The sequence below is a fragment of the Tupaia chinensis genome, unplaced genomic scaffold (genome assembly GCF_000334495.1).
Source record: "Tupaia chinensis unplaced genomic scaffold, TupChi_1.0 Scaffold000597_1, whole genome shotgun sequence".
Lineage (NCBI taxonomy): Eukaryota > Metazoa > Chordata > Mammalia > Scandentia > Tupaiidae > Tupaia > Tupaia belangeri.
In genome coordinates, this window is record NW_006160114.1 from 1,121,420 (window position 1) to 1,138,243 (window position 16,824).

Sequence of the window (16,824 nt, forward strand, 5' to 3'; positions counted from 1 at the left end):
AACCCCCCCCCCCCCCAAAAAAAAAAAAAAAAAAAAAAAAACAACCCAGTGGAGACTAAGGCTGACATCAGCAAGATAGTGAAATGAGGAATCACCAGACTTCATTCCTCAATAGATAAAATCACTTCACAACAAAAAGCCTTTATGAAAACTCCAGAACCAGTTAGGAAGTCACAGCACCCTAGGCAAGCTCAAAGCCTAGGAATGCACTAAAATAGGAAAGAAAACCCAATTCATTTCCACTAAGTTACTCCCTTTCCAATGCCAGCACAGTTTCATGTGATCGGGAAGAAAAGACCAACTCACAGCTTCTCTTTGGGAGGAAAAGACAAGAGTGGGATGTACACCCCACACTCCAGATTCTCAGGGGGCTGACTAAGGGACTGGTTTCTGTCCCACCAGACTTGTAGCACTGATGGAACTGCCATGGTCTTAGAAGCATGAAAGCCACAAGGAACAAAAGCAAGTTAAGTGGCTTGTTGCAGTGCCAGAGAACCTACAGTATCACAGATATAAGGAGAAGCAAAAGACCACAAGCTCCTGTAAAAGAGGTAAAGAAAACCCTCGATAACTAGGAAATTAGATACATTAGTCCAAAGAGGCATTCCCACAAATGATGTGAGGCCCTCAGAATCTCGAGCTGGGTTGATTGGTGAGAGTCTTCCTTTGCACAAAACCAGTCTATAAAGACTAAAAGAGGTGGCTATTCTTTCAAACACACAAATCACGACAAAAAATAACAAGGCATATGAAGAAACATGGTCTAATCAAAGGGGAAAGAAATTAACTTCTAGGAACTAACCCTAATTAAAAAAAAAAAGTATCTATGGGTTTAACTGTGGTATGGTGGTTAAGGTGCTAGACCCCACATGGCTAACTGTACAGTTCAAGTCCTGGACTTGGTGACTTATAAAAAACAAATCATGTACATATGCATGCATGCTCAAAATCAAAGAGAAAAATGGAGGAGGAAGGATTGTGGATTGCCATCCCCCCAGAGGAGTGTTTTCTCACTTTCCCTCTCACTATCTTGCTCTCTCTGGTGAGTGCATGTGCTCTACAGTAAATTACAGAAAAAGCAGTAAATGAAACAAAAAACTATGAATTACCTGACAAAGAATTTAAAATAATCTTCTTACAAAATTTCAATGCTTTACTAGAGAACATGGGTAATGATAAATAAACAAAAGAGAATTCAATAAAGATGTAGACTAGCCAAACAGAATTTCTGGAGCTGAATAATATAATAACTGAATTGAAAAAAATCACTAGAGAAGATCAACAGCACACTTGACCAAGCAGAAGAATGAGTCAGTGAAGTAAAAGACTCAAAATTATCAAGTGAGAAGACCAAAAAAGAAATGAAGATTAAAAAAAGAAAAGGATAGAGAACTTAGGAGACACCATAAAATAGATCAATATATGCCTATTACAGGAGTTTCAGATGGAAAGAGAGTAAGAAAGAAACAGAGAGCTTACCTGAAAAAATAATGGCCAAAAATGGCCAATTATGACAAAGGAAATGAACATCCAAATTTAAGAAGCTATAAAGTCTGACAACTAAGAATACTGTATCAGCAAAACTGCCTTTTAAAAAAGAAGAAATAAAGACCTCTGATAAACAAAATAGAGAGAGAGCTCATTACCAATGAATCTGCCTTATGAAAAAAATGCTAAAGGGAATCCTTCAACCTGAAACAAAAGGAAATAAGACAGCAAAATTAAAGCTAACAAAAATACAAGGAAAAAAGTAAATATATCATGCAAACAGTGAACAAAACAAAAATAAGACTATATTAGTAACAAAGTAAATCCCAAGTCAAAAGGTACTACACTAAGAGAGACATCTCATAATAAAAGAAAAATCAAAGAGATATACCACTGATAATAGTTTATGTACCTAATAAAAGAATCTTCAAAATACATGAAACAAATATGAAGTAAAAATTAAGGGGAGATAAAAAGAAATGCTAAGTTAGTTGATTTTTAAAAGCCACTTCTCGGTAACTGATAGAAAAACTAGGCTAAAAAATTTTAAAAGGATCATGAAAATTTAAATGTCATCATGTCAATGTAACATAACATTTATAGAATATTATAACATGTTCAGAATAAACATTCTATTTCACTGCAACTGAGCATTCATCAAGAGAAACTACATGCTGAGCCACAAAATAAATCTTTTTTTTGGAGAGGTTTTTTTGCTATAGAGCGTGTGTACTCACCAAAAAGAGACGGAGAAACAGAAAGCAAGATGTCACCCCCATGGGGGGCGGGGGGGGGGCTGGCCATGCCGCAATCCCTTCTCCTCCATTCTCCTCTTGGGATCTTGAGCATGCATGCATACGTGCCTGGTGTGAGTTTAAGCCCCTGAGTCCAGGACTCAAACAATGATCGACAGTGTGGGAGTCCAGCAATATAGCCATTATGCCAACTGCTAGTCCCCACAAAATAAATCTGAATAAAGCTCAAATATAGACATCTTATGGACTATGTCCTTGACTACAATGGAATTAAATCAGATAGCAACAATAAGATATCTAGAAAATCTAAAATACTTAGGCACTACACCAGATAATTCTAAATATCTTAAGAGCCAAAAGAAAAAAGTAAAATTAGAAAATATCTCTAAAAGCAAAACTGCCTTTCAAACAAGAAGAAAAAAATGATACAGCAAAATTTGTGGAAAGAAGGCAAAGCAGTGATTAAAGAGAAATATTATTAGATTTGAGATTTTATACATTAAAATAAACAGATTAAATAAATAATCTTTTTCTGGGCCTGCCACATAATCTAGTGGTAAAGAGAACCAGATTCCAAGTGGCTGACAATGGTTTGAATACTGGCCCCAGGAGCTTGAAAAACATACAGTGCATGTATGCATGTGTATCCCAAATCCCTACAATATACAAAAATGGAGTAGAAGGAATTGTGGCATGACCATGCTGAACTGGAGGGATACTTTCTCCCTCTCTCTCTCTGGAGAATACATGTGCCCGATGGCAATTAAGAAAAAGAAAGAAAGAAAAAAAAAATCTAAGTTTTTTACAATTTCTTTTTTTTTTTGGAGAGGTTTTTGCTTTAGGGCATGTGTGGTCGCCAGAAAGACAGAGAGAGACAGAGAAATAGAAAACGAGAAATCACCACCCCCCTCCGGGGGGGAATGGTCACGCAGCAATCCCTTCTCCTCCATTCTCCTCTCAGGATCTTGGGAACGCACGCACATGCGCCCAGCATGAGTTTAAACCACCAGGTCCAGGACTCGAACTGTGGTCAGCTACATGGGAGTTCAACGACATAACCATTACTCTAACAGCTGGTCTCAGAAAATCTAAGTTTTTAACTTCAGAAAAAGAAGAGAAAAACTCAAAGTATAAAATGACAAAAAGAAAAAGAGAAGAAATCATTGATGGGACCAGCAGTTGGCATAATGGCTATACCATTGGACTCCCATGTAGTCAATCGCAGTTTGACTACATGAGAGTTTAAGCCACCGGGAGTTTAAACTCATGCTAGGCGTATGTGTGTGCGTGCCCAAGACCCAAGAGAAGGGATTGCGGCATGGCCATCCCCTCTGGGGGGTGATTTCTCACTTTCTGTCTCTCTGTCTTTCTTGTGAGCACACATGCCCTATAGCAAAAACCTCTCAAAAAAAAAAAAAAAATTAATGAAATAGGAAACAAAAGATTAACAACAAAGCAAAAATTTGGTTCTGTGAAAAGATTAATTTATTTATTAATATAATACATCTCTAGCAAAAATGATCAAAAACAATGAGATAAAATAAATAACAAATATTAGGAATGAAAAAATGAGCCAACACTACAGATCCTAAAACAAAGTAAAAGGAAACAAGGTATGTAGATTTTTATCATGTTAACTGAAGAGAAGCTGGAGTTTCATTTCTCAGAATTCTCTTCATTGCATGCCTCTGGGTTTATGTGGATCATAATGAGTCATTATGTGTGAGATTTGAAAGGTAGACATAAATCAGTTCAGAGAGTTGGTATGCACTATCACTAATCTATTGGTTCAGCTTGTTAGTGTGAGGCAGCACTTATGCCTCCTGCTCTTCCTGGTGCCTGCCATATTTCCTTATTTAGCTATTTTGACTTCTAAGTCAAGTATACATCTAACCAGTTTCTTCTATTGAAAACCCCAGTCATCAAAATTCAAGTCTTAGAGAAAATGAGAGCCGAATATTATTTCCTATTTATCTTCCTGGTTCCAGTTCACCCTATAGGTCACAGTTTCTCCTTATTGCTTTCACTTCACATTCATCTTCTCTTCCTGAGTACCTTTCCTACAGACTTCAAGTTTCAGAACTAGACGTGAAATCAATAGCCTCACGTAAAATGTTTGCCAGTTTTAGTGGGTAGCTATACACATATTAGGTTAAATCCAAACAAATTATACAACTTAGAAGAAATGGATAAATTCTTTAAAAGACATAAGGTACTGAAGCTTACTTGAGAAGAAAGAAATAATTTGCATAGATGGCTCTGTAACTATTTTTTTAATCAATTGAACAGATTAGTGTTCAGAAATACACCCACATGTATAGAACAAAATAATTTTGAACCAAGATGTCAAAGTAATTCAATGGAAAAAGAAAAGTCCTTTCAACAAATGATGCTAGAACTGAATGTACATATAAAAAATGGTGAAATCCATTCCCCACCTGATATACATACACAAAGAAAGTTAATTCAAGAGAAATTTCAGATCTAAATAAAGTTTTTAAAAGAAAATACAGAAGAAAAACCTTGTAGCAGTTGGATAAGCAAAGATTTAAGACACAAAAGTACTGTCTATAATAGAAAATCTTGACAAGAGGGTATTTATTTTTATTTTTATTTATTTATTATTTTAGAGAGATTTTTGCTATAGGGCACAGGCACTCGCTGAAGAGACAGAGAGAGACAGAAAGTAAGGAATCACCCCCTTCCCCAGGGGGATGGCCATACTACAATCCCTTCTCCTCCTTCATTCTCCTCTTGGGATTTTGGGCATGCACGTGCACACACCTGGCATGAGTTTCAAGTAGCTGGGTCCGGGACTCAAACTGCAGTTGACTATGTGGGAGTCCAGTGACATAACCATTATGATATCTGCTGGTCTTGGCAAGAGGGTATTATTAAAATTAAAAACTTCTGACTATCAAAAGAAAATTGAAAGGTAAACCACAAACTGGAAGAAAGTACAATGTATTTATCTGACCAAAGAGCTTATATAAAGCATTAATAAAACAATAAATAACCTAACCCAATTAAAAGCTAGATAAAAGATTTGAAAAGATAATACAAGAACATATACCAATGACCGATAACCACATGGAAAGGTGCTCAATATCGTAAGTCATCAGAAAAATGCAAATTAAAACCAGGGGATACCATTTCACCCCATTTAACTAAACTATATATATATTTTTAAAGAATTATTTTATTTAACTTTACTTATTTAATTTCACTCTGCCCAGGGACAGAGAGAGAGAGAGAGAGAGAGAGAGGGCAAGCCACCAGGTCCAGGACTCAAACCATGGTCAGCCATGTGGGAGTCCAACGCCCTTAACCACCACACCACCTGCTGGCCCCTTGACTAAAATATTAACAATAACAAATATTGGCAAGAATTGTGGCAATGCTAGAATTCTCATTTATTGATGGTAAGAATATAAAATGGTACAACCACTCTGGAAAATAGTTTGAGTATTTCTTATAAAGTTAAATATATATCTACCCTATGAAACATTTATTCTATTCTTATTATATTACCCAAGAGAATTAAAAATATTAATACATAAGCTTTATACAAGAGGTTTATAGCTGTATTCATATATAGCTAAATATTAGAACTAATTTAAATGTGCATCAACAGAATAAATACTAAGAACAAACTACTACTACATGTAGTCCAAGGAATGTATCTCAAAATCATTATACAGAGTCAAAGTAACCAGAAACAGAGTACATGCTGCCATGATTCTATCTACACGAAGTTTAACAAGAGTCAAAAACTAATCCATGGTGACTGAAAACCAGGTAAACTAAATGCCTCATGGAGGCTGGATTATCTAGTGAGAAGGAAACTTTCTGGGACCCCACTGACACATGTGCATGTGTGCCCGAAATCCAGAAATGGAGAAGGGACTGTAGTGTGAGCATACCCCATGGGGAGGTGTTTTTCCCTTTCCCTCCTTCTCCTTGAAGAGTGCATGCACACACTGGCAACTTAAAAAACAAAAAAATACTTTCCAGGGTAATATAAGTGCCCTGCATCTTGATTAGGGTATTTAACATTTGTCAAACTCATAAAATTATTCACTTAAGGTATGTACATTTCACTATATGTAAATTTTATCCAAAATAAAAATGAAAAATAAACCTCAGAAATTTCAACATTAACAGGATGACATTATACTTTCCAAAGCAGTAATTTTTTTAAAAGAGTTTTCTTTTTTCATTTTACTCACCCATTCATTCATTCATTTATTGTAGAGGTTTTTGCTATAGGCGCGTGCGCTCACCAGAAATACAGAGAGAGACAGAGAGACAAAAAGTGAGAAATCACCCCCCAGGGGGGATAGCCACACCACAATGCCGTCTCCTCCTTTCTCCTCTCGGGATCTTGGGCACACACACACATGCGCCCAGTGTGAATTTAAGCCACTGGGTCCAGAGCTCCAACTGCGGTTGATTACATGGAAGTTCAGCGACATAGCCATTATGCTAACTGCTGGTCACACTCATTTATTTATTTTAATTTGACCAGAGAGGATCAGGGCAAGAGAGTAAGAGTGAATAAGAGAGAGAGAGAAAGAGAGAGAAAAAAAGCAAGAAAGCAAGCTGCCAGGTTCAGGACTTGAACTGCAGTAGGCCATGTGGGAGTCCAGCACCCTTAACCTCCATGCCACCTGCTGGCCCCCAAAGTGGTATATTTTTAAAAGATCCAAAGAGAACTTTGTTTTAATCACTGAATAAGATTTAATAAAAATTCTTCAAAGTTTAAAACAAGGAATAAAAGTAAAAACTTAAAAAGTGCTATCAAATTTATTAACATGAATATGGTTCTAAGACTTTCTCTAAAATGTGAGGAACTTCAGTACAACACTGTGGTCTGTTTCCATCTACCAAGAATTGGTTTTGTGATGCTACAAACTTCTTTAAGCAGAATGACATGGAAAACAGAGAAAGGTAACATATAGTAACAGAAAGCTCAAAATATAGAAGGCAGGCATCATACCTGTTGGAAGAGGTATATATATCCTTTTTTCTAATCTCCTTCGCAAAGCTTCATCAATGTCCCATGGAAAATTTGTAGCAGCCAATACCATAACCATTTTGGAAGGATCATCATTTTCTAAAGCTCCTCCAACTCCTATACACAGTAAGGGAGGGAAAGATAGTATTTTGTTTTGCCCTGTGGTTTTCATTCAATTAGCATTTCTAAATGTTAGTCACATTGCTTAGAGATAAGATCAATGATAAAAATATTGCATTCCTTCCAATCTCTATATGATAGGAAAATCAGCTACATCAATAGAAAACTCAAAATAAGGAAGTAGAAGAATCTATATAATCTACTGCAGGGTTCTAACCCAATAAGAAATACCAATTTTTCAGTAAGAATATGAATATATATTTCCCCTGACAAGGAATGGGAAAATAGGCTATTTAATTAATTTATCTTTTCTTTAATCACAGAGTTCCTGAAAAATATGTTTTACTGTATAGTCTAATTTATTTGATTTTTCCCAAAAAGAACAGAAGTTTGTATTTATTTAATATAGTAGCATGCAATCATAATTTTAAAAGATGGATTATATTGTAATAATTTTGTCCTTCAAATTTCAAGAGATTTGTAAAACATCTTTTTTAAAAAAAATTAAGAACATGGGGCTGGCAGGTGGCATGGTGATTAAGGTGATGGACTCCCATATGGCTGACTATAGCTCAAGTTCTGGACCTGGTGACTTGTTTTCTCAGTTTCCCTCTTTCTGTTTCTGTCTGGCCACATTAAAAAGTAATAGTAATTGGGACCAGCAGTTGGTGTAATGGCTATGTCACTGGACTCCCATGTAGTCAACCGTGGTTCGAGTCCCAGATCTGGTGGCTTAAATTCACGCCATGTGCATATGTGTGCATGCTCAATATCCCGAGAGGAGGGACCAACAGTTAGCATAATGGCTATGTCGCTGGACTCCCACATAGTTGACTGCGGTTCGCATCCCGGACCTGGTGGCTTAAAACTCACGCCAGGCGCATGTGCGTGTGTGCTCAAGATCCCGAGAGGAGAATGGAGGAGAAGAGATTGCGGCATGGCCATCCCCCCCCTGCCCCCCAGGAGGGATTTCTCACTGTCTGTCTCTCTGTCTCTCTTTGTCTGGCGAGCGCACGCGCCCAATAGCAAAAACCTCTCCAAAAAAAGAAAAAAGTAATAGTAATGAATAAAATTAAATAATTATTTTTTAAATTAAGAATAAATCTAATAATCAATCACCAATGAAGATACTATTTCTTTTTGTAATTAAATTATATATACGTACATAGAGTCTATGTTTTCTTTTAAACCAATGATTTATTTATATTTAGTTTTTGTTGTTGTTGTTGTTTGCCATAGGGTATTTATGCTCACTAGAAAGAGACAGACTGACAAAGGAAGTGAGAAATCACTGTCCACAGAGAACAGCCAGCCATGCTACAATTCCTTCCCCATTCTCAGGATTTTGGGCACACATACACCTGTGCCCAGGGCAATCTTCAAGTCATTGAGTCCGGGGCTTGAACTGTGGTTGGCCATGTGGAAATTCAGAGCCCTAATCTCCATGCCACCTGCTGGAGCCTTGAGTCTACTTTATCAAAATAAAAATTTTAGAATAAAAAATTTAGGTTATACAACAGAAACTCTGGAAAATATGTTGTAAAAAAAAATTTAGAAATACATAAAGTTTCTTGATAAGACTTCCCAGCCTATCATAACAAAGTAGTGGATTGAAAGTAATCTAGTTCGGGACGAGCAGTTAACGTAATGGCTATGTCGTTGAACTCCCACGTAGTCGACCGCGGTTTAAGTCCTGGACCCAGTGGCTTAAACTTACGCTGGGTGCATGTGTGTTTGTGCCCAAGATCCCAAGAGGAGAATGGAGGCTTGCACCGTGGCCCCCCCCCCCCCCCCGGGGGGGGGATGATTTCTCCCTTTCTATCTCTCTGGTGAGCACACGAGCCCTGTAGCAATAAACCTCTCCAAAAAAAGAAAAGAAAAAAAAGAGCAAGTAATCCAGTTCAATACGGTATTTTAAAATTTTGCTCTAGTATGAGAGAAAGGAGTGACTACGTTATATATGTTATATATATTATATTTTGGCACAAGATATAACATATATAACGTAGTCACTCCTTTCTCTCATACTAGAGCAAAATTTAAAATAGTAAACTCAGGTCTTGCTCTGTAACCTAGTAGTTAAGGGAACTACATCATACATGGCCAACCATGATTCAAATCCTGGTCCGAGTGTCTTTTTTTTTTTGTTTTCTTCTTTTTTTTTTTTGGAGAGATTTTCACTGTAGGGCGCGTGCGCTCACCAGACAGACAGAGAGAGACATAGAGACAGAAAGCGAGAAATCACCCCCCCAGGGGGGATGGTCACGCCGCAATCCCTTCTCCTCCATTCTCCTCTTGGGATCTTGGGCACGCACGCACACGCGCCCGGCATGAGTTTTAAGTCACCGGGTCCGGGACACGAACCGCGGTCGACTACGTGGGAGTCCAGCGACATAGCCATTACGCTAACTGCTGGTTCCCGTGGTCTGAGTGTCTTGAAAAACATGTCAGGCCCGTGTGTGTGTGTCTGTGTGTGTGTGTATGTGTACCCAAAATCCCAACAGGATGGAGAAATGGAGGAGACAGTATTATGGTGTGACCATGTCCCATTGGGAGGTGGTTTCTCTCCATCTCTTGCTCTGCCTCTTTGGCAAGTGTATGCATTCTCTTATCAATGAAAGCAACAGTAAACTCACCAAGGGAAGGCTCCAGTAGTACATTATTTTATGAATCTTATGGTGTCTAGTTCTATATACAACACACATTATAAGTATTCACTAAGCATGCATGGTTGGGATTAACCATGATTGTTCTGAAAAATACACTCTGGATATGTTTAAACACATCTTTTCTCATGGTTAAACAATCTCTTCTTTACCACACAACTGCCAGAGTAAGATAGCTCTAAACAGAAAGCTGAGCCCGTAACTTCTGTCCTTCTGTGGATGTTGCTGTGTGTGATTAACTCCTACCAATGCTTCAAAGCCCATGCATGCTGTTTCCTTCCATAACTCACTTAGTTTGGGTAGTACCTCTCCAATTGTGCTCTCACTATACCCAGAGTTTACTTCTATCACAGAACTTATTATAATGTATTTTAATATTTGTTCAGTTGCCTGACTCCCATCTAGATCTGTAGTTCCCAAACTTTTTGGTCTAAGGACCCTTTTGTACTCATAAAAATTACTGAGTGGGCCAGCAGTGGTGCAATGGTTAAGGAGCTACACTCCCACATGGGTGACCATGGTTCAAGTCTCAAACCTGGCAGCTTGCTCTCACACTTTCTCTGGTGAGTGCATGTATCCTACAGCAAAGTTTAACAACAACAACAATAATAATAAATAAAATTACAATAAATAACTTTAAAAATTACTGAGCTCCAAACAGCTTTTGTGTGTATGAAATATATAATATTTACCATCAGAAATTAAAACACAAGTTTTAAAATATTAATTTATTTTTAAATAAATCTATTGCTTAACATAAATTACATATTTTTTTAAAAAGTATTTTTTAAAACAAAAACATTAGTAAGAGTGGCATTTTTTCTACATTTTTGCAGATCTCTTTAATGTCTAACTAAGTAGAGATTTGCTAGACTCAAGTATCTGCTTTTGCTTTCCATCTTTTATATCTCACGTTTTATTGCCTTTGGAAAACTTTACTGCAGATTTGTGAGAGAATAACAGTAAAAAGGGCAAAAAGTATATTGATATTACTATGAAAATGGTTCAGACACTCCAGACCCTTTAACAGAGTTTCAAAGACTGCTAGGACTCTGGGGGGATCACCAGATGGCGTAATGGCTATATCGCTGGACTCATGTAGTCAACCATGGTTCGAGGCCCAGACCCAGTGCCTTAAACTCATGCCAGGAGCGTGTGTGTGCGTGTCCCAAGATCCCAAGAGAAGAATGGAGGAGAAGAGATTGTGGTGTGGCCATCCCCCTGGAGGGGGTCACTTCTTGCTTTCTGTCTCTCTGTCTTTCTGGCGAGCACACGCACCCTATAGCAAAAAACCTCGCAAAAAAAAAAAAAAGACTGCTAGGACTCTAGACTCTACTACTCCTAGAATCTTTGCTCTAAATAATAAATTCTGAGGGTTATCCAAGTTCTTTTTTTTCTTTTTTTTTTTAAGAGGCTTTTGCCTTAGGGCATGCACTTTGAGGGAAAGTGAGAAATCACCCCTGGGGGGATGGCCACTCTGCAATCCCTTCTCCATTCTCCTCTCAAGATCTTGGGCATACACACACATGCACTGGGTGAATTTCAAGCCTTCAGGTCTGGGACTCATACCGAAGTAAGCCATACAGAAGTCCTGTGATGCAATAACCGCTATGTCATCTGCTGGTCCCATATAAGTTCTTTTCTTTGTAACCTCAGAAAATGAAATGGTACGTGATGCATAACAAGTATACAATAAACATTTTTTGAATGCATGAACAAATGGGTAGATGAACAAATGACTAAAAAATAAATTCTGGCTGTATCCTTGTCCACTCAGTGAGAATTTCCAAAGCATTAGTCTACACAAAATTCAGAGAAGAAAGATTATTTTGATACAGTAATTAAACATCGATTACCATCCATCTGAATGAGTAGTTCAGACTTGACTCTGCGACTTGCCTCATGTTCATCAGAAGTTCCTCTTCGACTGCAGATAGAATCTATCTCATCAATGAAGATCGTGGTAGGGGCATAAAATCTAGCCTTTGTGAAAATATTAAAAAAAAATAATAACCAATGATCTCATTTAAAAAATCTTAATACCTAAAAAAAAGAAAAGCTATAATTTTTCTCCTTTTAAAACAACATGGAAGAGAGTAGTTCTCTGTTTCAATGTTCCCACTGGTTACTGACAGAGACTAACTCACTCATTCACATCAGAAAAAGGAAATTTAAAAAATGAGTTACAGGGTTGGTAAACTTGGGAGATAGATACATATAAATTCATTCTATTCTTTCTACTTTTGTGTTTGGAAATTTCCATAATAAACAAAATTTTAACAATCAAATCAAAATGCACTCTGAAGTAATTATTGAGCATCCCTAATCCAAAAAATTTCAAATCTTTCAAAGTTTGAAACTTTTTGAGTGATGACATACCACAAATGGAAAATTCCATGAACTTGATCTCATGAGACTGAGTTCCAGTCAAAACAGTGGATTACAAAAATATTGTACAAAATGATCTTGAGGCTATGTGTATAAGGCATATATAAAATATAAATGTGCTTAGACTTGAGTCCAATCCCTGAAATAACCTCATTTTGTAAATATTTCAAAATCAAAAAAAATTTAAAAATCTGAAACTTCTAATCCCAACCATTCTGGATAATGGATATTGGACCTATATTGCAAACCTCATATGAAAAAGTAACAAAGTTTAATGACAGATCAGTTTTTGAGTTTTATAATACATATTAAAATATTTTTTTGCACTATCAGCTCACTACAGATCCAGAAACACCAGTCAACACACAGCTTAAGGCTCTTCTACCCTTACTGAACAGGATACCAGAGGGAGGGATTTTACTGCAGAGAGGAAGTACATTAAAGACACACCAACCACCCCATAAAAACCCAACATCCCAGGACTTGTTCATGTGTCAAGGGCTATTAAAATACAATTACACTAAAAAAAAAAAAAAAAAAAAAAGGTCCTAGGTGAACAGAACCAGGTTACGGGGGCATCCTATGCCTACATAAACAGTACTCCGACATCTGAGTATGTCATCACTCACCATTTCAAACAACAGACGAACCAACTTCTCAGATTCACCTCTATATTTAGATGTCAGTGTGGAAGAGGAAACGTTGAAGAATGTTGTGCCACATTCAGTGGCAACTGCTTTAGCTAGCATAGTCTTACCAGTGCCTGGAGGTCCAACCATCAGCACACCCTGAAATTACAAGAGAGGAATTAAATCGTTTATCAGGTTAAAATTATTTTTTTAATAAGTTAACATCAACTATTAATCTACATGAAGATTTTTCCCATTAAAAGATAAACTCGAGGCCAGCAGGTGGTGTAGTGGTTAAGGGTGCTGGACGCCCATGTAGCCGACCATGGTTCGAGTCCTGGACCCAGAGGCTTGCTTTCTCACTTTGTCTCTCACTCTTTCACTCTCTGATCAAATAAATAAATAAGTTAAATAAAATAATTCTTAAAAAAAGGTAAACTCAATAGTCACAGTAAAATCATGGTGCATTTGGCAAGAGTATCATTCTAAAGGTAGAAAAAAATGATTTTACAAAATGTTTCAAATCATAGGTACTCATAGATAAGCTAAGAAAGGGCTAGACAACAAAGAACCTTCTCATATGGGGTTGTCAGAAAAGTCACGATGTATTTTTTCTGTTTTTCTATGCAAAACTGCAACATGACTTTTCTGACAACCCAATATATATAGTAAGAATGTACCTAATTTTCCTAAACCTGGAACAAGATATACATGAGTGTCTTCAAAAAAGGTGACAAAATTCACACTATAAAAAAATATGGGGAGAAAAAAACTATGCATGGCTTTCAAAATTTTTTATACTCTTATTTTAATGACATCTTTCCATGAGCTTTTTGAATTCACCTCCTATGTCTAATCTTGAGCATCACTTAATATTATGTCTTCTCTGTTAAAATATAATGAAAACACGACATTTTCTACTGCATGTGAGAGCATTATATATTCCTTGACCTCTATATTAGACAAAACCTGCTTTCTAAAATGCATTTGTAATATGCCACTTGTAGTCAAAAATAAAGATCCAATGTGAGTTAATAAGATAACAGTAAAATCCAATGGTGATTCAAGCATAATAAAGTTAGCTAGAATTTCATCAGGTATAATGTGCTAGACACTCTACATAAAACAGTGTTAAGGAAAGAGCCACAAGACATAAGCTAAAAACTAAACATCAGCTACTTACCTATGAAAACAAATAAACCTAGAGTATTTTATGAAAACAAATTAGTGAGGGAAAAAGAAATAACTCAAAAAAACCAATCCTCTAGTCTCAAAGACTAATCAATGTTTAAAATAAATTATTATTTTCTTCAAACACTTTTAATGGGAGTTCAGATACACAGCCAATACTACATTTCTTTTGCATAATAGCTGATGATTCCTTAGGAAACATTGTGACCCACCTGCTAGTTTAGTTTGATAAGCTTCTGACAGTTTAAACCGAAAACTGTGTGGATACCAAAGTCTCAATAATTCCAAATTCCAAACCCTTTTCTAGCTAGAGAATTTTGATACACGAACAACTAGAGATCCCTAAGACTTGAATTATTCACTTTATAATAAAGCTTTTTCTTTGTGAGGAGCCTTTAACTGCGCATGAGACTGAGATATATCAGAATGTGTAAACAACTGACACTACAGGCACTGCTATAGACAGAACTATTAGCAAAGTTCATTTTTCTCTTTCTAATACCCCCTTTATCAATGCCATCCCAGTCTCTAATTATCTAAATACACATTGTTTTTATTTAAACCAGTTCCATTGTCTATAAGTTCACTCTTCTCTATACAATGAAGAATTTGGCTAGTCTTTGTGTCCCCAGTTCTTGGGAAGAAGCCCCTAAACCCTTGGAATTTCCCAATGACAGGAATATCATTGCTATTCATGGTGGGCCTTGAAATTTTATGCTCATGAGGTGACTCACTGTGGGCCCCTAAATAGTTTATGCTAACAAGATGACTCAGGAGGGGCTATGTTAGAAAAAATGACCATATGATTAGAGTTAGGGCACTGAGCCAAGTGATACCACACAATCTTCGAGAAGGGGAAGGGAACTGGAGATTGAGGCCTGAGGACAATGATTTGGCTGACTATGCCTACATACTGAAACCCCAATAAAAAGTCAACAGTAAAGCTCAGGTAAGCTTTCTTGACAGGCAAATCTCTGCATATTGTCACAAATCCATGTGCCAGCAGAGAAAAGCATCCTGACTCCACAGAGAGAAGACAGAGGAAAGGTCACAGTATCATTCTAGACCTCACTGTATGCATCTCTCTCTTTGGCTGGTTCTGAATTGTATCCTTGACTGTAATAAAATTATAATCATAAGTATAGTGCTTTTCTGAATTCTGTGAGTTATTCTGAAGGTTTATTCAGGAACCCTTGAATTTTTAACCAGCTGGTGAGTATAAGGTACCCAAGGACCCAAGTTGACAGTTGGTATCTGAAGTGGGGCAGTCTTGTAGAAAACATGCTCTCAACCTGTTAAGTCTGGCCTAATTCTGGGTAGGTGGTATCAGAAGTCACTGTATACCCACCCCCCCTCAATTCATGCCTGAAATGTAGCAGTTACACAATGTGTCCTTCTCTCTTATTTCTATATATAATCTGTCACTTACACCTTCTAAACATCTTTCACAAATCTATCCATTTCACTCTAACAAAATGGCCAATGCCTTTATTCAAGTCCTTACTGTTTGGCTACATTACTGCTACAGCCTGCTGATCAGATTCCTTACCAAATCTTTATATCCATTTCCAACCCATCCCCCATACTGCCAAAGAACAGTGATTTTTATACATTTCCAAGTCATACTCCTATTGAAAACTTTTCAATGGCTTCCTGCCATCTTCAGCATGGCATACTGTGCTCTTCTTAAGAGGTAAGGAATGCCTACCATGACAATAGTCTCCTGTTAACTATGTCCCATACAAACACTCTGTAACTCCAGCCTTCCTGAACTATGTATGATTTCCTCTTACACCTTCCATGTTTGTACATGACATCTATTCTGCCTTAGGCCCTTTGCTCATCACATTTGCCTGATGAACTTCTAGTCAACTTCCAAGTCTCAGCTCAAAGCTACATGCACCTGATGTTACTCTCCACAGCAAAGCGAACTTGGTCACTCTTTCAAGTTCTGCCACCAGCACGGCACGCCATCCTCTATAAAGACTGCACTCAACACACTGCCTCTGTTATACATGCTTAGTCTTCCCAAAACCATGAGCTTCATGGGTCTGATATTTGCTCATCCTGTATCCTCTGCACTTCGTCTGTCATTTGGCACATGGTAAGTACAAATATGTTAATTACAGGGTACATCTCTTGAACGCTTACTAAGAGCTAGGTCCTGAGGATACAAAGTTACATTTGTAATTTTGGAATCACACCCACATAAATCCTCAAGAAACTTCCTAATTCAGGTCCTTTGAACACACTCCTTGGCTTCTTCTTTCTGCACTTACTGAAATTAGATTGTTTTTCCCAAATTACTGGTTTAACTATGCTACTACCTTTCTACTCAAAGAGGTCTGTCTCTCCAATGCCTACAGGAAAATGATGCTATTCTTGGCAAACACAATCTGGCTTCAAGCTATCTTTCCACTTGAATCTCCTACTAACTTATTTCATTTACTTAACATTTACACAGTACCATCATCTGATACAGTTCTAAGGCCTCATTAACTCATTTTATCTTTGCAATACCCTATAACTATTATTATTCTCATTATATAAGTATGAAAACTAAGGCACAG

The 16,824-nt window shown here is 37.2% G+C and overlaps 1 protein-coding gene across 5 annotated transcripts in view; it reads right to left on the reverse strand.

The window, feature by feature from the left end:
* KATNAL1 (katanin catalytic subunit A1 like 1) overlaps positions 1-16,824 on the reverse strand; it is a 235,958-nt gene that overhangs the window by 16,536 nt on the left and 202,598 nt on the right. For all 5 annotated transcript variants that reach the window (XM_027775674.1, XM_006158421.3, XM_006158420.3 and 2 more), the window contains 3 exons: positions 13,064-13,222; positions 11,903-12,029; positions 7,243-7,377 (listed from right to left, as the gene is read on the reverse strand). In XM_027775674.1, the coding sequence (XP_027631475.1) occupies positions 7,243-7,377; positions 11,903-12,029; positions 13,064-13,222 (421 nt within the window). The remainder of the gene's footprint in view (positions 1-7,242; positions 7,378-11,902; positions 12,030-13,063; positions 13,223-16,824) is intronic.